Genomic DNA, 26139 nt, shown 5'->3' on the forward strand with positions numbered 1-26139 from the left:
CTCGTAGGTTTACTTTATACCGTAAGTTAAAGTCGCCGTTAAAATTCTGAAATCATTTTGTAAGAAAATGCCGACACCTTGGTTGAAGATATTACCTGTTCAAAACTCACCTACTACATAGTTTAGAAATAGTACTATAAAACATTGAAAAAAGTATAGGCTTTTATTTACGTTAAGGAGTGTTTCAACCTTTTTTACATTTAGTGCTCTTAGCAAATGCAATATCCATTTCCTTACATTTAGATTTGCATTCATATGTCGTTTAAATGAACTTATTCCTGTTTTGAAGTGTAAGCTACCTTTACTTGAAAATGTTTTTTAAATATTATTTCCTATATTAATAACTAATTAAGCGACATTTATTTTGTAGTTACCAAAATTCAATACAAGTGTAAAATGTTTTTAATTTAATTCCATAAGTAAGTAATTCATTGCAAATTTACAGCAAACCATAACGAAGGGAAACTCGACATGGGGTTAGAAACTTGTATATAAATGCATCAAAAGTTACGCAATTCAGCACGATGATAATGTGATAATAGCTAGTAGTTTTAAATTCGCGTGGGACTTCCTTAACTTTGTGACTCATCGTCATAGAAACAAATGAGAAGTTGTTAACGCAATAGCGATTACTTTGACCAATAAAACACGCTTTGTAATGTTTATTTTGTCTTCCGGTGCAGTTTACACTGTTTGTAGTTAAAACTTCATTCATAAAACCTACAGGGCAAAATTATTGATAATATCTGACATTTAAGTGGCCAACGCCATTTGTTCGTGAAGTGAAGATCCCACTGAACCGTCTGTGGAATTTCTATCCAAGTTTTCTTTGACTTCATCCTGCCGTGGCTCTTCTATAACAGCCATGGCGATACCACTGCCACCACTGGTGGTGTTTGTGTCGTCGTCGTCAACCTTTGAAAATAAAGCAACACCTTATAACTTAGGAATAGAGCAAAATATTATTGAATTAGAGAATATTGTAAAAATCGAATAAAAATGCATAAAATCAAAATTAATTTGAGCACGAAGTAGTTGTAAGAGCAAAAAAACGTGAAGATTTGAACTGTACAGATAAAGATACAGTAATACACGATTTCACTATCATAGCAACAAGAATTCAGAAAAAAACCATCGCAGATTTTCTGGCAGTTTAACTATGCCCGGTTGGTATGACGCAATTCACAACACTTTTGTACCGCAATCGTATTCAACGTATTCGTATCGCATCCGACGTTTTTTAAATTTAGCAACCAAAAATGACTCCGAAAACGCTACGCTCAAATGCTGGTGTATTTAACTAGAAAGTATATGGTTTCAACTATGCATATTCAAGCATGAAGAAGCAGGCAAAAAGTTGCTTTGATAAATTTAAATTGACCTTTATAGAGTGCTACCTTATTCAACTTTTGCATCTAATATAACATTATCAAAGTGACTTATTAATGGTAGCGGTTGTGTGATAAAAAAGAGCTGCATAAGATCAAGTAAAACGTGGTAGACTGAACGAAACCTGCCGCACCAGCCAATTTTTGTCGTCATCAAACAAAGCATGACTCTTCAATTTGTCAAGGAACGGAGCTCGGAGCAGCAAGCCGGTTAAGAGTCCTCCAACGATTGAAATGCCCAGAGTCACAGCAAGTCCGGCTATTTGCATGTTTGCCTGCTGCTGGAAATCAAATCCAGAAGCCTTAAATCCGGGATATATAGACTCGAGTCTGCGTATAAATTAAAACAAACGGAAACGTTGTTATGGTTTTTGTATTACAAATTAAAAATAATGGATATATATGTCATTAAGTGATAAATTTTGCACAAGTTATATTTTTTCTACTCAGTGAACAATATACGAGTGCCTAATAAAGAGTATAAAGTATACACCGGTATAAAGCAAAAATCGTGCTCAGCACAAAGGGAAATCAGAAAAAACACAATGGCAACAAATATAGCAAACATAGCATAAACTTGAATTATCCACAGGGGGAATTGGTAATACGGAAAACATTGCTTAACTGTATGGATTAAGTATATAGAGTAGATATTACAGAACTTCTTAGACTACCAAAAAAAGCTCTCACAAAATCATAGATAGGCCTATACTCACTCATTCATGTCTCTAAAGGCGCTGTTCGAAGAGTATCGGGCAAAGACGACAGCGGCTAGACCGGATAAAACTCCCGGCATTCCATGCAAGTTGTGAACGCCGCAAGTATCGTGAAGTTTGAAGGTACGCTGCAAGGCTGGCTAATACCACAAAGTTCGGTTTTATCAAAATTTTATCAGTTGATAAAATCAAAATCAAATGCTAAGAACGTATGTACAATTAGGCTGAACGTGCACACGTTCGCACGCTATTTTTATTGCTGCAACAGATCATTGTATTGTAGATTTCATTAAATTAAACCGCTCGTAAGAGAATAATAACGTAAAGTGTGCCAGATAAGATTGCAGAGTATTCGAAGGAACGTTGATGACTTTTCAAGATTACATATGATTTTACGAAACCTAGTGTATAGAGTATGGACTATATACATATTTATATATATACTCACTGTTATGTATTTATAGCCAACGACGGACAGAGCTCCAGCGGTGGCTCCGACAATAAGCGCCCCGAGGGGACCGACTCGAAGGTTGGCTACCGACCCAGCCGCGACCCCTCCGGCTAATGTAGCATTTTGAATATGGACCTGCAGCGGAGTTTAAGTGGTAATATTTTAACTAGTCCCAAATACAATTATTCGTAATAACACAAATTACTAACCATTGATAACTTTCCATCTTTATCAACTGCGCTCGACAATGCAAATGACATCACGGTTGCCGCTGACAACGAGTACAAAGTGTTTATGACGGCCCGCTCCCCGGCAAAGGTACCGGCGGCGGGCGCGGCATTAAAACTAGGCCAGAACAAGAAGAGAAACAAAGTGCCTATAAATTATAACGTTAAAAATAGATGATCATGACACGATTCGATTTCTTGATCCCAACTCATTAAAAACTACAACACGTAGACCTACCGTTAAGAAGTTGTGTGAAGTTTGCATGTATTTTATGCAAACTTGAATTTTATGCTAAGTAAACATATATTTTTCAGTAACAATTGTAAGCATGGAAAATGAGGTGCCTTTATCAAAATAGATCTTTTTGTTGAGTTTTCTAAGTTGAACATGATTCGAGGCTATACACATACTTTGATATCATAAATCATTTTAACTCACCGATCATTGCAAAGATGTCAGACTGATAAACGGTGCCCTCTTTGTGATGATTTTCCAGCTCTTTCCTCCAGTGGAGCAGGGAAACAGCTAATCCGAAGTAAGCTCCAAACGCGTGAATCACCATCGAACCTCCGATGTCACTTATCTGCAATAAAATGTTTAGTTCAAGGTTTCACCTCGAAACATGAGCATACTGGGTGATGTTTTGCAAGTTGCAGTTGTAAGAAATGATGGTTTGCAAAAGTGGAAATTTTTAAAGAAACTGTGCTTCAAGAAGCGTAATCCCAATTGCCATGTTTTAAAGGGCTGAAAGTACTTTAAGAGATTACATAGCTGAATAGGGCGACCGCGAAACGAACAGATACCAAGCAGTTAAAATACGTTATTTCTTGATTTGTTTTGCTTTGTATACAAGGTAAGTGTTTTTACTTCGTGATAGATTTCTTTTTTCACAGACAGGTGTGAATTGGTTTTGTCAGCTTTTATTTGTTTGAAAATTTTGCATGAAAAGCAAGGTCATTAACCTATGATCGTGGTTCCGCGTGACGTGATGCCCTTGAAACTTTGTTTTACGTCATAGTTTCCTGTTTATATTTTTCAGAAATTATTTCTCAGTTTTTTGTTTGTGGTCGTAATTAACGTTTCCCAAAGTACGTTGTTTTTGAAATGAGTGACGTTCTTTGTGAAAAAATTTAGTTTGCTAAAATTTTACTCTGATGAATTTTTATATGTAGCCTACTTGGTCAGCTGTAACCTATAACATAATTAATCAGCAGCTATAACGAGCGCTTTTGACAATATTTACACAAAATGCAACACCAACTTCTTTATACTCTTGTTTTTAAAACGTGATCAACAACTCACCTGCAACAAACTTATAATGACGAATTCGTTCACAGCATAGCACACAATTTCCAGTATTGCCATAACCACAAGCTGTACTGGACTCAACACGCCCAAAACCGCACCAAACGATATTAGAACAGCACCGCAGGCAAAGTCGGCATTGAGGAGGCTAAATAAATAAGAGAATGAAACAAACTTAGGAACAACAAAACTGCTTTCAAAATTAAAATAAACACTGCTAATGCTGGGAAGTTTAGATAAGCTTGTTTATTCATTCTCAGACGGAATTTCAGTGGAAAAATATTGCAAAACCATCTTTTAATCCGAACCAGCGATTTCCATAAAATACTTCCCAGAACTGAAAATTTATTAATGTTTTAAGAAAACAACTATACTGGTGTTGGCGCAATGTCATAGTGTGACGTAGGTTTTGACCTTATAGTCAGTTCATGTAAAGTGGGATAGAAAGCAAAAAAGTAGGGCAAATGAGTTCATAACAATTTTTCTGTAAGAATTAAATTAAGAAAAAAATATTTAGTTCATAACAAAAAATATTTGTCTTATAAGTTCAAAAAAGGTTGATCAATCAAGATAAAATAAAACCAATTTTCGTGACTTCTAAAGAAATATACCAACCCATGTCCACAAACTCATGCAGGTCTCAGAAAAATTTCTCGTCCCTTTTACACAAGTGAAGTTATAATCGTAGATCTTTTATACTTGTGTATTTACGTATATACAGTAGCAACATGTTGGGGTGGAACACGCTGTGAAGCAATTCACCTTTCGAGATTGATATCAATCTTTCCATCAGCTATGTCATCCCTGTCCAGGCATCCTCGCATGATGATTGCCCATTGTATGACGAATGCAGCCAACATCAGGTTAAAACCGACCGAGCCAAATCCGTAACGCTTGAGAAACGTCATCAAAAAACCGAAACCGACAAATATCATCACGTGGACGTCTTGGAACACTGAGAAGAAATATTTTGGCAATATCAATTGTTGCTGTCATAACTTTCTGGAAGATTTAGTTAGCTTAAAAACATGTTTTCAATAAAATCCCGTGCTATGTAACATTATTTGACAGACAGAGTGGTTAAATCCGCGGGAAAACAAGGCCAATGACGTGTTTGGATGATTTTGAGAATGATCTTTTTTCAATGAAATATTTGACCTTAAAAACATTTCCAAGAAGTGAATTCAAAAATTTCTTGCTTCAAAACATTAAATTTTTAATAATCTTATTCTTTAGGCAATTTAAAACTTGTAGTTTTACATACTATAAGCTTATATACTTGTAACAGGATTGAAGTGTGATTATTTGTGAAACAGTGATTGTTTTGCGGCTTTTTGCAAGGTTTCAAGCGGTAAAATTTTTCGTCGATTAACCATTAATTGGGTTGTTTGTTACCAAGAAGCCTGCTGGTAGTTTTAACACAAATATGTGTTTCAAAAATTGATTGCTTGAGGTAAGATAACAAGAAAAGATTAAATTAATCACATTTACAGACAAAACATTTTCAAGTCTCAAACGTCAACAAAATCCTACACAACACAAACAGATGTTATTTACTGCAATAAATCAACAAAATTCCATACTCGGATACAGGGAGTGAAACTCTTCCGAACTGGTGCCGTTGATGGCGGACGGTCCGGACTTCTCATCATACTGCACAAAGACTCCGAAGAGAATGATGAAGATGACTTCCGGGACCAGGAGAAAAAGACTCAATTTACCTCTCATCTATCAATGAAAATTTAATAAAAAATTAATTTACATTTTAATACAGTTATAAGCAGAAGTTATAATTTTTATATTAGCCAAAAAATAGTTTTTAACATAAAGGTTTTAAATTTACATTTACCATGCAAGGCATAATTCAGTTCACTTGTAACATTTGTATACAAACCGTACATATATGTAATACTAATAATAATGTGCAAAAACATCACCGTATGATATTATACGTGGCAAAAACTACATCAAGACACAATAATAACTTCATGTGGTTTTCAAAAAAGAAACTGTCAAAAGCAAAATTCTACAAAACAAGTCACCAAAAAAGCTTACATAACTCAAAAACAATTAATCGTTCGCAAACAAATTACTTTTCCAACGCGAGCTTAATCCTCTTGTTTTTTGCCGGTAGTTGTTTTTAATAGCGCGTCGTACAAATTCATCTACTTTTTTGCATTAAACCGTTGTTTTTGATAAGTCGTGCTCATATAGTGCATTTATCCACTCGGGAATCGTTGACGTATTTATTAATGTATTTTACAAGCGTGGATTTTTCAAGCATTGTCAGCCAATGACTCATAAATACGTAAAAACGATTAAGTAAGTGTTCATTAAATTACTCTCTAGCTCCGTTCATAAACACTTACGCTAAAAACAAGATTTATTTTGAACATAACTCGAAAAGCGTGGTCAGGAAGTTTTTTTGTGAAATGACGCATGATGCGTTGCGCAATGACGATTTTAATTGGTCCATTTTTGAGGCGGAGTTCTGAGGTCTTTCCCATGCTACAGCAATGTCGTTGGTATTAGAAAGTGGACGACTGGACACTTAGTGGTCTCATGCAGGCCTTAGTGCATGGTTAACCAACGGGAACCGATGTCACTGGCAAATGAAGTATTAGTTCAAGTTTATAAAACTTTATCGTCTATTTGTCGTTTCGAGTTTGCATAGGACAATTTTGGTTCGCGTTTGACCTTTGATGCGTCAATAAATCAAGCCAAGGTAGACACTTAACATAATCTGGTTGAGCGCCGCAGCGGGGAAAGCTCCAATTAATTGCTGTTGCGATTTAAAACGTCACAATATCGGCATTTTCACACAACCTTAATTCATTGCAACTATAGCTCCAGTGAACTGGTCGCAATACAGCGCTTTGCTACAGGCTAAAGGTAAATATAAAATTCAAATAAACCCGCATTTTTATTCGATTTTTTTAAGCAGTGTTATATGAATGTGAGCAAAATGTAAACAAAAAAGAAAAGCACAGAGTAATGACAGCAACGGAAGCGTCGTCTGCAAAAGATAAAGAAAACCACTGAAAACTTTTTTGACTATCCGATTGTGTCGAGTAGACTATAAACAAGTCGATGCCGCATATTTCTTTGCCTCTTTATTAACTTCTATTATGTTTCTTTTCTAGCATTATTAGCAGCTGCACTGATAGCAGGCCCAGGCTTGTGTTATAAAAATTTCAAGGATGAGTTTAGAATCGCCTGAACATGTGCAAACGGTTCTCTTGGAAGCGCTATTTTTTATCAATTTACACAAAATTTGCTCAAAGCTCTCTTGCTTGAATATTCGACTCTTTTACTTGAATATGGAAAATTATTAACAGACAGCCAGCTGAAGCTTTATATTACACACGCTTGGTAACCGCAGAGACCACTCACGTTACTAAAATAACACAGAGCAACAACTTCCAACTATCTCCGAAGTCTATATACTTACCCCGCCTAAAGGTATTAGAGGTTGTCATGCCTAAAACGAGCTGGCCTTATTACACGTTGCTGACGTCAGGTGCACGTTTGCTTTTAGACATCTCACGTTTCTAAGCCATTATATGTTGTTGCTATTCTTTGCTCCTGTATTTGTAACTCGTTGGATGTGCATTCAGTAAAGCTGATTTAACAATTGTTAAGTTACTGCATATGACGGCAGCAGCAGATATCGTAATAGAGTATCAATTACGTTTCAGACACTTACAGGCAAACGCTTACCACTTCGTCGCCATGCTTTATTTTAATTAAAAGCTACTTGCTATACAACGTTAAAAAACTGCAGCATGCAAAGTATAGTTAATTATTCTGCTTGTCTTACCTTGTCAACGATATTTCAGTTAGTCGCTTTCCGGCTGAGAATTTTGCTGAGCACTCAAGTTATCAGAAGATAAACTATCAAATGCAAGCTCAGCGCTCGTAACAGCGCTGACACCTTGCGTTGGACTTTTTTCGTGGACACTCTTTTTTTTGTTGCAACATAATCATGTCATCCGACGAAAACAGCCAATCAGAGGCCAGTGGGCGTGTGCTTGTTTTCGAACATTCCACGTTTTTGAGAACCAGATAAATTTTTTTGCAGCTTTTTGTTCCCCGAATATAAAACCTGGACTTCGTAGGCTTTGTCTGCTCTTAACAATTGTAAGAATACTCTGTGTCGCACTTCTGCTCTCGTGGTTCAAGGTTCGTCGCATTGTATATATCACCATGAGGTGAGTTTTGCTAAGTTTCAAGTGTTTCATCAAGTTCATTTTCAAATAAATGTTTTATGTGTTCGGCTTAAGCATAAGTTTTTGCAATGTAAATTTGGTTGAAAAGAATTTCAAAATTGTGTTACAGGCAGCTTTTTTATAAGGTTTGACTTTGGCGACCGTTTAGGAGTTTTAAGAGAAAACGACTTTTAAATACTGACAGCTAACCTTCCTGCTGGATTTTAGAATTTACAGAAATTTAAGAGATCATTCTGGTTCCCAGAAAAATTACGTCACGTCACGTATAGTTTTAAAATAATATATAAGTAATCTGTTGGTTAAAAAAATAAGAAAAGAATAAAAGAAAGAAAAAATTTGGGTATGTTTTGCTCAAGACAAAAGTACCATTGCTTGGGCTTGCATTGTTACAGCAGCATCTGTGATGCTTCAAAATAATTTATAGAATAGGCTGGGTATGGCCAGGATCTTGCAAACTTTATAATGGCTAGTTAATTTGGTATTATCTTCCTCAGGGCGAGATTATAAGCTTTTGTTATGTATGTAAATATTTTTTACATGTTTTATAAGTCTTGGCTAAACCAACGTCTATTGGAACGAAGCCCAATCTGTCTGTCTGACCAACTTTTTCTTTTTTGTATGAAACAGGATATAAAAAGATACATAAAAGCGTCTAACAAAGTTTTTCCTACCTTTTAGCTAAACATGCATTTTCCGAAACGTGACATAAATTGTCGCGTCAACTATTAGCCTTAGTGCAACACGTGCCGCAACGCATGGCCTAATACTGTAGATGACGCCCACTTTTGAATTGTTTTTAGTGTGTTGTGTCATTTTTGCCTTATTTTTTTTTCTCACACTAACTTTGTTACAGCAACTTGACTATTTATTAACCCGATACAAATACATGAATTTTTAAAGTAATTTGGAAGCGGTTTTATAATGTATGTAAAAATGAATAGAGTCGTCGTACCTTACGGTAAAATCCGTTGCGACCAAAACAGGTCATAATCTTGACCTCTCACATTAAAATCACTTGCACTTGCTTCGCCGAGAGCGTTCTTCCTTCGCATGTGTTTACTTCATTCTTGCCAAAGCAACAACAGCCAAAAGACGTCGACCGCTTGAATGGTTGGACGATTTAGTTGTGCTCATTCAAGCAGAAAATTAACTTCAGCATAGACAACTTATAAAGCAATAACACTACTACTAAAAGCATCAATTTCCTACAGCAATACTAGAGGAAAAGAAACCTCAATTTTGTTGGTGGCGCAAGTGATTTTCATCGTTTTATTCGGCTTGTTCGTTGATTATGGAGAGCGAGCGGGATCGGCAAGCCATGGCGGCCATAACTCTACCAGCGAGGTTGCAGGCGAAGAACTTACTTTTGACCAGTTTTATCCAAGTAAGAAAGCTGATAAAACAATATACTGTAGCCTTAATTAGCCGTTATTACCTTCATTGCAAAGTATTGTGTGATAATCACCAACCGACAGTAATTTAAACCACAACTTTTTACATTTTAGTGTATCAAGATGTCCATGTGATGATGCTTATCGGTTTCGGCTTTTTGATGACGTTTCTCAAACGTCACGGTTTTGGTTCGGTCGGCTTTAACTTTCTTCTCACATGTTACGTCATCGAATGGTCAACTCTGGTAAACGGATGGTTTGGTATGATTGGTGGATCAACCAACAAAATTCATCTCGACGTTGAATCGTAAGTTCTTAACAAATCTTTTTTTGTTCCGGTAATAGTTTTCCAGTCGGTGAGTTTATACAATTTCCGTAGTAGCAACAAAATCAGCTGCAACTACAAAGTAAAAATAAAAAAAAAATTAAATTGTTTATGTTTTTTTTACCGTCTTCACATACGCTTTGTTACTAACGGTCAAAAGCTATTGTTTAGTGCGTATGCCCTTTTGCAGATTGCTTCATGCCGATTTTGCAGCTGCTACTGTGTTGATCTCATTCGGTGCAATCTTGGGAGTAGCAAGTCCCGTACAACTCATTATTATGGCCACGATTGAAGTTGTGGTGTACAACGTTAGCATCTACGTTGGAGTTGAGATATTTAAGGTGGGTACTGGGTAGTATGCCAGGCAAAATCATTTTTGCGTTTTATGCTTTATGCATTTTTATGTTGTGCTTCTTTCTTCACTTAATAGATTATTTTATTTCTTTGGTGTGTTTTTGTAAAAAAACTAAATTTTAATAAAACCTGCATTGTTTCACATCTTAGGCTGTTGACGTGGGTGGTTCGATTTTTATTCACGCTTTCGGAGCTTACTTTGGTCTTGCCGTAGCGAGAATGCTTTACAAAAAGGCACAGACAGAACACACTAAAGAAGGATCGATTTATCACTCTGATATATTTGCCATGATTGGTAAGTTTCAGATACGTTTGCTTCATAAAGACTCCGTCCAACAATTTGTTACATGTTTCTCTGATTTTCAAGACGTGATTACAGCTTTGGTGTGACGTATTTTGTCTGCCAGAGTAGAGACTAAGTTTATTTGCAGAAAGGGTGTAAACATTAAATCATGTAAATATTTGTTGTGAATTAAAAGTTTTTTTAGTAAAAATCGATTTCTTCTGCAGGAACCATCTTTTTGTGGCTCTACTGGCCAAGTTTTAACGCAGGACCCGCCGTCGGAAACGAGCGTCATCGTGCGGTGATTAACACCGTGTTAAGCCTGTCTGCTTGCACTGTTGTCACCTTTGCAATTAGCTCAGTGATAAATAAAAAAGGAAAACTTAATATGGTAATCGATGTGATCAATTTTACTTAGTTTTCTTAATGGTGTTCTTTTCTTTATTGTTGTTTTTATCTTGTTCTCTTAATGGTGTTCTTATATAATAAATCTTAATCGGCATTTTATACTTTTATAATTGCATAAAGCTGTTAAGGAGGTATTACCGCCGAAAAAAGTTATGGTGATTTTCAAACAATTGTTACTTCAGGTCCACATTCAAAATGCCACTCTAGCCGGTGGAGTTGCCATGGGAGCAAGTGCCGATCTGCTCACTCATCCATTTGGAGCATTACTCATTGGAAGTTCTGCAGCCGTGGTCTCTACACTTGGCTACCAATATCTGCAGGTGATTTGTGATTACAACTTGGGGCCGTTTGCTAATTGTTTACTATTTTTCAAAGTTTGGTAATTGCTTTCAAAATAATGCTGCTGATTAACAGCAATTTTCATGGTATAATCACTAATATATAATTTTTTTTTTTAATTTTTTTTAAAACTTGGGAAATTTTTTCAGCCTATTCTGCAAAAACGCATTAAACTCCACGACACATGCGGAGTGCATAACCTTCATGGAATGCCTGGAATATTGGGTGCCATTGTGAGTGCTATTACCATCAGTGCAGCGAATATGGACACATATCAAGCAAGGTATTAAATCTTCTGCACTCTAAATATAAACTTTTCTCAAATTGTTTATAATTCGGTGTGATGTTGGCAACCTCAAAGTGTTAAATTTGAGAGTGTTATTTGTAATAACTTGCAAGATTGTTTCAGAGAATACAATGTTTATACAAAAACATTCACCACCTGTTTTTCAGTTTTTCAATTTTCAATTGGACGGTGCCACAACAAGCTGGTTATCAAATAGCAGCACTGGCCGTCGCGCTTGGTATCGCTGTGGTATCCGGCGCTCTTACAGGACTTTTGTTGAAGGCCCCGATTTGGGACAACCTAACAACTGAAGAACTTTACGAAGATGAAGTTTTTTGGGATGTAAGCTATTCAGTTTTTGAATAAAACCTTCCCGGCTGAAATTTACTCCCGCTCAATTGCAGTGTTTGTCTCGTTGAAGTTTTACAGTAGAAGTCCAATTTCGCTTTTTTGATTCACCAAATCTAAACGCATGGTGCAGCCTTACGTCAAGCACCAGCATTTACCGCTTGATATTTTACTTTTAGTGTGACGAGGAACCTCAGCTTTCGCAATCAGAAAAACTGGAGAACGGCACCTCCTGATGTACAATCATTGTTGTCTGCAACTTATCTTAAATTTTTCATTGCTCAAGGCTTTTATTATCTTGCGATTAACCCACGCTTTTGAAAATTTCCATTCGAGATAAAAGCGATAATTTTCGAATGTGTTATCATTTGTTATTAACCTCGAGCTGTAAGTATACCATGTGAATTCGCAAATTAACTTTTAAAGTGTTTGTGCACGAAAGTACAAGTAAAACAAAACATTTTGTGCGTGAAGATGATCCTATGGTTATTATCTAACATTAAGTTAAACTGCAGAAAAAAAAGTTCCCTTATAAAATGTTTGTTAAGTCAGTAATTAACGACTTTAGAGTTGTTTTAAAGTTTTGTAATGTGTAGCTTTAGCTGTATTGTTGTATTTTGTTATCCTTGAATAAATATAACCAACTTATTTTGATTCAAACTGTTTTTTCCATCGGCGTCCGTTTCAACAACTAAGCGGTGTAGCTCTGACTATGTTGGCAAACTCATGTTATCTTGAGAGCATTTTTACCTCATCTTCCGTTGACTTGTCGAATTCACAAAATTAATTGAAGTAAAATCACGTGACAATGAGACAGCTTTCACATTCAGTCTGTAAAAATCAATTCAACCTGCGAAAAGCTGAGAAAATGAGTGCGCTTGTAATACTGTATGACAGCAACCAAGAATGTCATGAACGAAAAGTATAAACAACTACAAAAATATCGGAACAATTTTATCAACCTACTCATAATAGCAAGCAATGTGCAGCTAGACGTTCAAAAAATAGACGTAATAGATGAATGACGTAAGGGCGACACGCTGTTGCATGACTTTGTAAGCTAGCGACATCGTGCGGTCCTTTTCTTGCACCTCTATGATAAGCGATATCGCACCACGTGTGTTCAAAATAAGAGTTGTTGGTTCTGGCAAAACATGTGCAATTTAGCACATAATGAAATAAACAGTAAGGCAGTATGATAGTGATAAGCGTGAAATGGTAATATTCGAAAGACATAATAATGAAAATCGACCTGTTTTCCAAAAGCCAAGATAACATTGTGTCTTGGAGAATATAAGATTTTGGTCATTTGATTCGAAATACAAAGCACGGAAAGCAGCATAAGCACGGAAAAGCTGATTAAAACGGAAAAGCTGATTTCAAACCTTGGCATTTCAATAATTCAAGTTGATTTAAACAGCAAAAAGAGACGTAACGACGTTGGGAACATTGATTTGGTAAAGACTAGAAAACAAACAACAAATCATGGCAATAGGCTACAGCGCGATGGCTAATCACAATTAAATAGGAAAAAAACGTGAAACGTTTAACAATTCGTTAAAAAAGAAACTATATGTATAAAATGAAATAAACGCTAAAAATGTCACAAACTGCAGGTGAAGACGGTCAGCGATGCAGGTCGGTTGGTAAAATCGACGAAAGTAAATCGAAATTCAAACATGGTCTTCAGGCTGGAAGCCGTGATTGGAACAGAATTTTTCGCTGAAAGGAATACAATTGAGGTAGCGACACGCCTCGCAGTTCGTTATGGGATGAACGTAGAAGAAGATTATGAGCGCTACGAAGAGGCCGATAAATAAAAGCAAACTCCCGATCACTTGTAGTCTCTTCCTGCGCTTGTCAAACTTGCTGAAGGTGATGTACGGCAGAAAGACAAATGACAAGAGCTGTGAAGGCGATATTCGATAAACATTCGTTCATGGTTAGCATAAAATACGAACTAACTATAACTAAATCTGGTCAATTGTCACACTATCACCTTGGGTATTAATGCAAAGTAGAAAGAAATACATCCGTACACTATACAGGGTAACGTATTCGAAAACATCATACACCGAGTATCTACTTGTCCAGTAACTGGCCTAATAACTTACCAGGCCTGATAAAAAGCCGAAAATATGAGCAAAGTTGTCAATCCACGGCAAAGCACCAAACACAAAAAGGACGGTGGTGATGGCCACCAGCTTGAAAAGCGCCCTGAGTGGCGACCTCAAAAGCTGCCAGCTCTGTAAGACCTCGACAAAGAGACAGGCCAGGACTCCGAAATGAGAACCGGCTGGACCGACCTTAAAATTGTGATTTCAATGTGAAATTGATTTCAGTATAAAAGACAATTTAACGAAAACCGAATTTTAATAAATGTGATTATCGTGAAAGGTTGTTGAGTAGTTGCTTATTCTGAGAGATAGGATTTACGCACTCTAACACCTAGATCAGTCTCTCGTACAATATCTAAGAAAAATTACTATTGACCTGACAAATAATAACTCTTGCGAAAAAACATGCACTGTTCCATGTTTTACGCATTAATATCTCTATAACCTGCTACTCAACTCGAAATAAAAGCACTAAGCTATAATAAAATAATTAATTCACCAGTTTCAGCAAAAAAATTTAATCATAGTGCTCAAGTTACCTCAGCTCTATATGGCAAAAATATCGCTGAAGCGAGGTTACCACTGATGCCACTAAACATGTATATGATGCTCATCCTATGCCAGCCTGCGAGTTTCTCAATGTCGCGGAGAACTGTCATTTGAAAGACGACGGACACGAGGCAGTGCAGGACCCTGAGAGAGTAAAAATGGTGTAAGATGTAAAGTAGTTTACGAATTTGGACCTGGTTAACAGAATAAATGAACTCAGAAGAAGACAGAATGAAAGATTAAAAAATTGGTTGTGCATTTCGTTGTAAAACCTGTGGTACATATTGTATATACCAGGGGTGGCCAAACTGCGGCTCTTTGAGCCTTTAATTGCGGCTCTTTAATGAATTTGCATTGTTGAATTAGACATGCATTTTCCCGGGTTAGACGAGTTGTTTGATCAGATTATGAAACAATGCGTTCTATCACACGTAGTAACAATGGACTCATTGTTAGTAATAATCAAATTACACTCCAAAAAGGACATTATTGTACAGAAGTGTGCTAACTTGTACACTGTAGTTAAGTAAACTGTCAATTTGAAGCTGTACCTCAGGGCTGACCTAGTTTTAAGTCTCGGTTACGGTTACACTAATAATTGCAAAAAGAGTTGGTGAAGCCCAGGTGGAGACTCATAGTATCACCACGCAGCACTAATGTTTATCAATAGCTACACTTCGTTGTAAGTGAATAAATTCGTGTTTTGTGTTTGTGTTGCGGCTCTTTTAAAGCTCGAATTGGTAATATGCGGCTCGAGCATGAAGCAGGTCTGGCCACCCCTGGTATATACTTTAGTCAGAGTGAATAAGAATTTCGTGCCAAGTTTATCATGCCATAGTGTACATACAATCAAGCACCACTACACAATTTATGTGCAACTATCTAACGATAACAACGTACCCGGCGTGAAGAAAAACAGGAAGCCAGAGCCTGTAAATCTGGTCGGGGTAAGCTGGTTCCCGGAACGGAATTAAGCCGCAAGTGTCCTCCATACAATTGACTTGCGAGCAGAGAGAAGCCTCCGAGTGGTAGACTCCGTGCTTGTATTTGCAATATTCCTCCGTCACTATCTCGCACCTACAATGAAGGCTCATTAAAAGTTTCCTACTGTTATTCGGAAAGTAAGCTTGATTTAAAATTAAACTAATTAAATTAACTAATTAACTAACTAATTAATAGCTTCATTAAAAATACAGAGCTCAATGTGGTTTAAAAATCTTTCAAGCGTCGTGCTTGCACCAATGCTGTGCTATTCGTGTTTCTAAGGTTGTGAGCAAAAGCTGGGAATACAACAATCAAGAACTTTTGTCCCCACGTTTCAGGAGTAATATCGAAACACAGCTCATGATTTGACGTGGTAGTTTATGCTGTGCTAAATGTGGCAAGATGGAAAAGTCTGTTGCAGAATTAATCAGTCAAGCACACATTTAAATCGTTTGCACCAACTTTACGCCGCATCTAACAAAATATGTTTACGTGCCACCTTGACGCATCAGCCAATACTGGGAATGCATCAGGATGGATTCAGTATCCCGCGATGAAACGGATTTTACAAAATTAACCGTTAGAGTCCTTCCGCGGCCACCGCACGAAAAATACACACATAGCGGTGAGCCACGGTTGTAAAACAAGTTGATCATATACCGTGCTTCTTGTCCTATACAACATGGGTGCCCAACGATGTTGCAGCGGACGTGGTCGTAGGTGCTGTTTTCAAAGTCTTCTTTAGGCAGAGGATCGGTGCATATCTATATGACAACAATATGGGGTTGAAACCACTTGAAAGCGGTTTTATGCCGTATGATAATCTCAAAAAGATAATAACAACGCAATGGATTGGAAAGAGACCATAAGAAGCATAGCGAAAAAAGAAATATTTCTGCATTTCGATTTGAATTGATGTTTAGAAATACCATATTTATAGATTTGTCTTTAGAAGTTTCCATTTCGTTTCGATGATTTTTCGATTTAAAATAAAGTCACAGCGGCCTCATGCAAAGCTGCGTGTATGGCATGACATTCAATATAAACAAGCGAAGCTATTGCCAGTAACACGATGAAATGCGGTTTTTTGCAATATTTTCCAACAGAATTCATATAAAAAAATCGATTGTAAGATCCAGTACCGGCCACCGTGTGATGTCGTCCGGCCATTGATTAGCGGCAGAGCTTCCCTGCTGGGATCGGCAATATCTGGGGTCTTGTCCACAAACCGAACCAGATGTTCTGTTCACGGTTACACCTGATACAAGAATCAATAGATTTCGATGAGGTGTTGTGAAAAGATTCGTTATCTTAAACTGGCTTGATAAAGACAAGCATTTTCATATTAGTATGTTATGTCATTAAAATATCGATTTCCTGTATATACTTTTTTCGTATTTCATGCGACTTGTGTCGGCTGGATACTGGGATATAGATTAAAAAGTATAGTAGCAACGTTTTGACAACATGCATGCATGCATTTACATATAATCGAAATTTCACTAAATGTCACTTACTTCCATTTAGAAATGGTGGTGCGTCTATTTCCGGCCATGTGACAAACTTAGCAAACATGTACTGTAATTTAAACATGTTTCTATTAATAGGAGATATCCATGAATCAGGCCGATGAATAAAATGTTGTCGTTTAATATAGTAACAAAATGAAATATGAACAGATCCCTTCACCCTATAATTAATGTAGCTCGTGAACAGTTGAGTAGTACGTTGTTGTCTGAGAATACGACTCGGAGGAATATATACGATGATGTTTTTCGTATTGCTTTGCACACATCAGCAAAGCATTTAATGTTGGAATTTATCCTGAATAGTTACGCCAACACTTGCTAAATCATTACACTGACTGAAATACATCTTCACTTACATTGCATTCGTTGGTTTGTATGCAGCCGGAATTGTCGTTGCGAACACAGCAAGCCGATTCTCGTTCTAGATCGCGTCTTTTCTGGATAAATTTCGCCAAAGTTGGATCGAGTCGCATACACGGTGAATACTTCGCACCCAAATGTATGAGATCTTTCTGTTTTCGAAACATTATGAGTATAAATAGCACAAAAACATTGGTTTTACGAGTAAGAAAATACTAAACGGTTTGCTTTTTTGTCAAGATCATTGGATACAACAACACTATTAAGCCGTAAAACATTCGATGTTTTTGATTGTTAGATTCGGCAGGTTTATCTAAGAACATTTTTTGGTTAAAGTTACTGAAAATTTATTAAGTCAAGTCAAGTCAAAATTTCCCCCTACATGGAATGATATCAGCCATAAACAGGAAATTACTTACTGGCGTTTAAATAGTATGACATCGTACTAATTAATCAATAGAAGATTTCTTTCTTTTCTTACATCTACAGAGTTAACTTAACATTTCTCTGAAGTGTCAAACCAGACAAAAACATCATGCGCCAGTCAAAGGAAAACAAACAAAGGGAGGCAAGAGTTTGCAAAAACATTTTAGAATTTTATATAAATAAATACCATATAAATTAACAGATTCGTTTAAACCAGTGGTTCCCAAACTTTTTCAGCTTGTGGCACACTAGAAAAAGTATAAAACGCTTGCGACACACTTACAAGAGAAGAAAAGTTGCTTTAAAAAAATTTATTTTCACGTGTTAATGCGATGGATGTACTTATTGGATGGACATGTGCTTATTTATCAGCTATTGAAGCAGTTAGAGCGCTTTTAAGTCGTATGCTTGTCTGCATGCCTTATTTTAAATATTTATACAGTTCTTTTCCAAAATTCCAAAAAGATTCGCGGGCGCACCTGAGAATCTGTGGCGGCACGCAGTTTGAGAATCACTGGTTTAAACAATGAATTGACCCGAGGTGTCGTTTTATTGTAGCTGTTTCTCAAACGCAGATATATCTTAATACAAATGTACATGCAGATTACGCGATCTTAATAACATTCACATCAAATGGTTGCGAGAGGAATTGGTGAGCCATTGAGGTAAAAAAGTGGAAGTGAATTGTACAGTGACATATCGGCATCACCTTATCCACAGGCTTGTTTGCAATGCAGAAGACTAACAACGGCAACGAACGGGCGTCGTAGTATGCCGCAAACAGATTTTGAACGCTCCACAATCTGCTCTCTTAGTTCTCGGCGGTTCTATTACTTTATGTTGAAAACGAGCAAATGCAAATAGCGGCAAAGTTATATACTACAGTACTATCCAATTACAAAATTTGTGCAACACTGGAATAATAAATAATTTTACACATGATAGCAAAATCGCCGCAGTTGTGTAACTCAATATAGAACAAATTTAAGCGGCCTCGCGGCGTTAAGTGTAATCATGTATTCAGTATCTCGTGGAACATCCGTTGAAAATTCAGCAAGTGATTCGTTGCTTACCTTTAGCAGAATGAGTTGAGAAATTTACCGCTGTCAAAACTTGACAGGATAAAAATGTACTGTACTTACAAACAGAGCGAAATATTGACAACTACTCACATTTCTTGGACCGATCCAGAAATTTTCCGGTTCCTCAAACACTTCGCTAACACGAGACAAGGATTTCTTAGTTGTCTACCAAAAAGAATATATTTTGTCAGATGACATGCTTGGCCAAAGTTCAATCGCTTGGCCAAGGTGGTATTGACTAATGAATATTATCTTTGCACAAATGAGGTATTTCCCTTGATTTTGCAACCTTAAGTCAACCTACAATAACCAAATGACAACTTGCCGATTTTGGAGCCGTAACATTAAATGTGGTGCAACCACTTACAAATGGTGACCTCCGCCGTTACTAACTGTGGCTTCTTATAAGCCATAAAATACTAAGGACGTATGAATCATATGTTGAACCAGTCTGTATAGTTCGCGAGCATTAATAAAACGTCCAGACAAAGACACGATTGCGTAACTCACCGTAAACTTTTCGCTAACATAGGTGAATCCGACGGGCGCGATACCATACACAGCAATTGATATAATGGTGATGACGATATGTACGAAAGTAATCCAGTATGTGAAATAAGGTCTGTAAAAACACACGTTTGTCAAACCACGTAAAAATGCAAAGGGTTCCAAAATGTTGTTAAACAAAAATCAAGCAGTCATGTTTCAATAATGAGATTAACTGGTCAATTTTTCAATGACCGTTTAGAAGTTTCTATGACCGCGAGGCTAAAATATTAGGATATTGGCACGTATTCAACTACTTATGAGTTTCAGTAGATTTTAACAACATTCCAAAATCCTGCTAAGAAACGAACTATGAACCCGACCGATACGGCTCAAACAATTACATCGAGGAATCACAGCGTAATACCGTATCATGTTGACTTACGTCATCATATTTAGTTAAGTAAACACGGAAACCTAGACGGACTAGTGGTCAGTCAATTCAACCCAGGACGAGCAAACCCAAGATATTTCATCCAACGTACGACTAAACCCGGATCAATACGACTCAAGGGCTATTTAACCCACAGATGACGGTTGGGTTTTCCTGGGTTGAACCGACCTAGAACCAGTTGGACTTCCCAGCATAATACCCGAGGTATCCTGGTCCCTACCTGTGGTTGTCAAATGTGTCAAGTTGCTCCCTCACATTGCTGTTTAGACGCTTTCGAGTGAGACGCCTATTAAGCCAACGACCGACCAAACCTCGGCCGTACTGGCGTTTTTCTCGCTTAAAGGCAGTAGACAGAACCCTGTTGACGCCAATTTTATGGCCACGCTTGCGACCTTTGCCTTTAGAATATGGCATGGCCGCAACTAAGTCCGCCCGGCGACTCACCGCCTCCCTGGAAATTAGTTTTTATTTTGTTACAAGCATTGCAGTGAATTTTGCTTGGCGATGTAAATGTGAAGGTCATGGTTATTGCTTGTTTTTTTTTCTTTGAGAACGAAAGAGATTACCTTTTACTGGGCAAGTCTTCAACAGTGGTCTGATCAAAAAATACTTCATCGACGTATGATTCCCCTTCCACTATTGTCGGCATCTGATGATATTCAAAACATTGTTACAACACACGTGAAGAAAAAATGTATTTAAAGTTAATTACTGATCATCATTTTATTTAAGTAGCATAAAATATGTTTGCATCATAGCACATTGTTTTACATGGGACTGAGCGCTGTTCAATTTCACATCGAAACATTTTTCAAATACCCCAAATCAATTAGGAGATTAAATAAACTTTGATCAATCGTTATATGAAAAAAAATTTAATCGTATTTACTGGGCTTTATGATTGAGTGAAATCCACCCGAATCAATAGCTTGTTACACCAATTGAAATACACAAAGATTAGATACATTTTGGTCTTCTGTTAGCAACAATATCATTGAACAGTTGTACCTCGTGTGTGAAGAAGCTGGTGTCCTGCTCGGCTTGTGTTTCTTCCACTTCATCTTCAGCCAAGCTTGGAAGAGCAAAACTGCGTTTATCTGGTCCCTGATGTTCTTGCATGAGATTGTTCATCACAGATGTCCCCTGCACAACATAATCAGCAGCATTGCCATAATTTAGCGTGTAAATTGAGAAACTTCTGCAGTTTAGTTGCTAGGTCTAAAAAGGATTTTTGAACACATTTCTATGCTTTGTGATATCGTTCCATTTTTGCCAAACATTTTCAACATCGATTAGCTTTGGATTTGGACATTTTTCCTCAACGTTTTGTAAGGCCAAGGAAAACAGCATCATTGACTGTAATTTTGTATTATTTGTACAACAAAAGTTATGCTTTTTTCGAATTAATTCAGCTACAAAGTGGTCCAGTTACGAATGTTAGAAACTGTTTGTATTGATGATATTCAATTATCTTAATTCATAAAGGTCCAACTTGCTTCATTGTTTGATTTCTCTGTGAAACCCATCAAATTAAATCCATTATGCCGTTTTAAAAGTCCAATATGTGCCAACAAAAGTATTACAATAAAACGGTTTTGTTTCATAATTTTTTAGGATGAGGACCATTTATCCTTTCATATATCGTTTCTACTATCTGTGTGGTTACAGTCTAATATCACATCACAATGGCAATTTAAATCCAGAAACATTATGTTTGACACAAAGTAAGCTTAAGCATAATATGTTTCACATAACTTCTTTGGCTTGGCAAGCTGTTTGTAGGTACAAATAATTTCAACATAGGATTAGTGATCACTGGAACAGGAAACACATTGATTTTTATCTCTTTGTGATGTGTTGTGAGACAAAACAAACTTGCATTAGATAGTCTTGAAACTATGTCAGTGTCAGCCATGTAAGGCTGTAGGCACTACTACTAGTTAGGAGAAAATCACATAAGAGAAGAGACAGGAATGTGTTTCTAGCCCAACTAACCAAAGCATCTACTAAAATGAATGGGGAAAACTAAACAAGTAAAAACAATTCTAGTTGTAAAGGTGACGCACCCAGTGGTTACCAAAATCCTTAGCATAATTCCTTAACAAACACTACACTCTCACGACCAAAGTTGGTTTAAACATAAAGTTAATAAACTAAAGGGTATATTACTTTTAAATGTTAGAACCTTCATAAAAGAGGTGGTTTTGTTTTCGTTTTCCAGCTTATAAAATATTTACAAATTATATAATTGCCAAATCCATGGCGGTTACAACAAAATCACGGCCATGGGCCAAATACATTGTTAACTCTTTCTGATATTTTGCTTGTATTTATTATTTGTTATCAAAAATAGTGTTTTCAAAAGATGTATCCTTCAAACTTTCTTAAGAGCAAAGATCTTCAGAAACCAACAACAACTAGATATAAAAACCTTAGGAAGTGGCTATTTCACCATAAGTCACCAAGATAAGCGATTAGGTTAGGAGAATGGGTATGCGAAAAGTTCAACTTAGCTATTTACGGTTTATCGGAGATAGATTTAGATTAGAATATAGATTTAGGTTAGATTTTTGTTACTGTGTTATAACATTTAAGTGAAGTTAAAAAAAAATACAAAAAATAACTTTGAACACATGATTTTTTTTCGATGAAATAGTGGCAGCCTAAACCTTAATACACCACTCACCTTCACAACAGCACTGAGCACTTTCCAACTCATCTTGGCAACGGATTCTTTCCGCATTCGGTGGCTTTGATGTCGCATTCCAGTTCCAAACCTCATGCTGGCGACTGAACGTCCACTAGGTGTCATCGGTGGTGGAGGGGTACTCACAGCCATGGGACCTAAATTCATGTCAAGGCCAATAACAAATGTGTTTATGTGGCAGTGGAATTTAAAAAATCGGAAATGCTAAGTTTATTGTCTTGTGAACACAAAAAAACACTAACCGGCGATAGACGAAGCCCCATCTGTATCATCTGGTGTGGCTGCTCCTGATGCATAAAACCGTGAACCTCGGATACGAGCATATGGATCGTAAATCTGGGTGAAAACAAATGTAAGGGATATACAGCAATAGTTGCAATTGCTGATTAAGCAAGAATGTTATTTTCAGAGCAACATACCCGATGGTGGTGCACTAATGCTGTACTTTCATGCAGTAGTTTATAAGTAAGAAAATCATGATAGAATTGAACCAATTAAAGCAAAAGAAGTAAAATTAGACCTCAAGACAAAAAAGACTTATCACTTTGTCAGAACTCCCAAGCTTCACTACTGGTATGTAAACACAAATGTTAAAAATTTTAATATAATGAGTTATGAAATAGTCCTACTTGTGGCAGTGACGGTGACGTTGACTGACTGAAGCTGACTTCATCTATCGCGGACTCATGCTCAGGTTTTAATCGCCCATACTTCATACTGCAATACCTAACAACAGAAGACAAATGCCAACTAAAAAATGCACCAAAAATGTAATTAGCTGAAAATGTGTAAATGCTTTCATGAATTAAAGTGTTTACCTAAGATGTCGGGCTCTCCATTTCTCGTAATCCGAATTACAGTTCTTTCCAATCCCAACAAAAGTTTCAGTTGCTTCTTTCATTCTTCTGGAACCACTGTACTGAAAACAGTAAAATTACGACGGTCCCAGAAATTATTACCAAAAATAACACCAATGAGTAAAATATTTACACAAAACATGTGAACTTGTTACAAACATTGGCCCCATGTAAAAACATCACCTCCGTAACATGGCAGTTCTCTGCAAAAGTGATGACTGCCTTTGCATCCTTCTTGCTCGGGGATGTGGAGGGCCTCGTGGCTTACTTGTGGAAATAGACTCACTACCTGGAACACTTTGGCTGCGGTTGTACGACCTGCCAGGGATCACATTCTCGGGCGACTAAATTGTGAAATGAAAAATTCAGTTTTACCAATGGGAAGACTTCACCTTATTGACAGTGTTTCTGGTTGCTAGAAAATTGATAAACAGAAAAATACCCAAAAGTTTTAAACTTCAGCCATTTATGGTATTTTCCTCGGATAATGTCAGCCACCCAAAATGCAGAAAAAGTGTATGCATTGTTAATTGCTTATAAACACAATAAATATGCATAAGTTACTGTCTAGTAAGTTTGTTAGTGTTTGCCGGTATTTAAATCATTATCTAACTTTACCACTAGGTCTAAAAGCAACAATTGAAAACAGTGGAACAATCACCGTATGTTGTTTTTCATACATCTTATCAACAACTAAAAATTTAACAACCTATCTTTCACACATCACTCTTGTAGACAATAAACAACATAAGGGTAAGAAAAAATCATTTACATGTATTTGTGGCAACTTGTAGAATCAGTAACAAAATTGTATGAAGCAATAATGCATGCAATAAACAAGAGCTACATTTCAAATGATTTCTTATGTGTGTGCTAAACCCAAAACATCCAATGCCCTAAAAATTATGAATTTTCTTTCAATCATTCATTTAGTCTTTTAATCATTTAAGTCTCCAGGGCAGCATCAACACTTTTTAAAAACCTCAAGTTTAAAAAATAATAATGGCACAAAGATATAAAAATATGTTTTTCAGCTAATTGGGATAAATTTTCATCAAAATAAACTTTTCGTACAAACTGAGGCCTGGCTACAACAACCTGCTCATATGCTCTTTAAATATCAGCAATATGAAATCATCATAGTCAAATAGAAAAACATTAATTTGATACATACCATTCCAACAGGTGCGACGTGAGCTGTAGAAATAACATCGCCACTGGTTTCACCAACTTTTGGTATATGAAGCTAGAGAACAAATATTTTGTCTGGTAATACTGTATATAAAAGTTGCTAACAACCTTTTTCATTAGCCTTTAGTCATGGTACAGGACGTTTCATAAAATGTAATGTCACAATACAGCTTTGCAGTATCAGAAAGAATAAGTATAGCAGTTTTTCACAAAAACTTATATCTAAATTTAGCAGGCACATCGTCTCAATTTTTTGTATATTTTTTAATAATTGCCATTCCAACAACCAAACTTGGTCATGGTTGTTTATTTTAAGTTGGCATAAGTTAAAAACATGAAATTCAGCATTCATGTTGATAAACCTTGTGTGCAGCACCTGTGTGTACAACACTTTTTAATATATTAACAATGGTGGGATATGACAACTTACTTTTAAATTTAACTTGTTTCGACCTTCTACTTGACCACTTCTTGGTGAGCTTGGATCATCTGACATGACGATTTATTAAAAATTATGGTATTTAATTTAAAAATCTCATTTATACTCCTTGAAAAAAACGGAAGAATATCAGGTACCTTTTACTTTTGCAATCCTGTATTAAAACACTTCTTTGAAGAAGTTTGGTTGACGTCATGCAATATAGTAATGATGTCACTAAAATTTACCCATCTAGGCTATACCAGGCTGGAAAGTATGTCAGTTTTCAATGAGAAATCATGTGTGCAAAGTTGCAAATTTTGGCGTGCACTGAAGCTTCATTTCTTTGTTTATTTATCATAAACCATTAATCATTTTAAATTTCAACCATTTCAATGGTTAAAGCAACCATTTTTTCTTTATTTATTATAAATAGGCGTGAAGATAAGAAAGCTAGGCGAGCACGTGGAAGAATCTCGTACGTCCATGGTGCCACACTTTCCACTATGGCCCGTCTATGTCACCTTTAAATGCTAGCCTACTGTGCTAATATCTCAACCTAGCCTAACATTGGCTGTTGGCTAGTACGTGAGGCATATAGGCTAATAACGATTTGAGTTAGAAAACATAAATGCGCTAGGCTAGCAGGTCAGTCTGTATGTGTAAACTAAAACTTCAGAAACTTAGCCTATCTCATCAGGCAGTTCCAGTATCGGAAAGTTTGCAGTTTTTGTGTGAGAAATCCCCCGCACAACAAGATTATAGCCATTATATGCGCAAATCATTTTTATCCCTCGCGCACTCAGAAGGGAGGGGTTAAAAGACGGAATCCTTACAGACTTTTGCAGATTCCGTAAAATAGATAAAAGACGGACTTCTACGGACTTACAGTTTTGGTCGGCCAAATATGAAATGAATTTTTTCTAGT

General features: G+C 36.6%; 4 protein-coding genes across 6 annotated transcripts in view; 2 read left to right on the top strand and 2 right to left on the bottom strand.

Annotated features, from left to right (window-relative positions):
* Nucleotides 1-3361, top strand: part of LOC143461311 (solute carrier family 22 member 2-like) — a 162342-nt gene extending 158981 nt beyond the window's left edge. The window contains exon 11 of the mRNA XM_076959193.1: nt 3221-3361. Within this exon, the coding sequence (XP_076815308.1) occupies nt 3221-3247 (27 nt within the window). The 3' untranslated portion in view covers nt 3248-3361. The remainder of the gene's footprint in view (nt 1-3220) is intronic.
* Nucleotides 385-8043, bottom strand: LOC143461310 (ammonium transporter Rh type B-like). 2 transcript variants are annotated; one of them, XM_076959191.1, is made up of 10 exons: nt 7909-8043; nt 5672-5816; nt 4851-5043; nt 4086-4236; nt 3222-3366; nt 2765-2931; nt 2553-2690; nt 2105-2244; nt 1523-1718; nt 385-915 (listed from the first exon to the last, which is right to left on the bottom strand). In XM_076959191.1, the coding sequence occupies exons 2-10, from the start codon at nt 5814-5816 to the stop codon at nt 754-756; spliced, it is 1437 nt and encodes a 478-aa protein (XP_076815306.1). In that variant the 5' UTR covers nt 7909-8043; the 3' UTR covers nt 385-753. The 2 variants fall into 2 exon arrangements, with proteins under 2 accessions (XP_076815306.1, XP_076815307.1); XM_076959192.1 differs by lacking the exon at nt 7909-8043 and adding an exon at nt 7540-7710.
* A 105-nt stretch (nt 8044-8148) lies between these two features.
* LOC143461313 (ammonium transporter Rh type A-like) lies at nt 8149-12705 on the top strand. The gene is made up of 10 exons (XM_076959196.1): nt 8149-8299; nt 9529-9701; nt 9823-10015; nt 10224-10374; nt 10538-10682; nt 10898-11061; nt 11261-11398; nt 11567-11700; nt 11871-12045; nt 12231-12705. The coding sequence occupies exons 1-10, from the start codon at nt 8295-8297 to the stop codon at nt 12285-12287; spliced, it is 1335 nt and encodes a 444-aa protein (XP_076815311.1). The 5' UTR covers nt 8149-8294; the 3' UTR covers nt 12288-12705.
* Nucleotides 12706-12914: 209 nt separating this feature from the next.
* Nucleotides 12915-25350, bottom strand: LOC143461314 (inactive rhomboid protein 1-like). 2 transcript variants are annotated; one of them, XM_076959197.1, is made up of 20 exons: nt 25224-25350; nt 24777-24848; nt 23786-23946; nt 23564-23659; nt 23375-23471; nt 22988-23081; nt 22725-22882; nt 21047-21181; nt 20605-20687; nt 20259-20489; nt 19609-19720; nt 19189-19263; nt 17587-17742; nt 17219-17279; nt 16844-16959; nt 16362-16465; nt 15618-15794; nt 14708-14861; nt 14166-14357; nt 12915-13958 (listed from the first exon to the last, which is right to left on the bottom strand). In XM_076959197.1, the coding sequence occupies exons 1-20, from the start codon at nt 25287-25289 to the stop codon at nt 13725-13727; spliced, it is 2574 nt and encodes an 857-aa protein (XP_076815312.1). In that variant the 5' UTR covers nt 25290-25350; the 3' UTR covers nt 12915-13724. The 2 variants fall into 2 exon arrangements, with proteins under 2 accessions (XP_076815312.1, XP_076815313.1); XM_076959198.1 differs by lacking the exons at nt 24777-24848; nt 25224-25350 and having other exon boundaries at nt 23564-23664; nt 23786-23920.
* Nucleotides 25351-26139: the final 789 nt, after the last annotated feature.

This window comes from Clavelina lepadiformis, chromosome 5, assembly GCF_947623445.1.
Source record: "Clavelina lepadiformis chromosome 5, kaClaLepa1.1, whole genome shotgun sequence".
In the NCBI taxonomy this organism is placed as follows: domain Eukaryota; kingdom Metazoa; phylum Chordata; class Ascidiacea; order Aplousobranchia; family Clavelinidae; genus Clavelina; species Clavelina lepadiformis.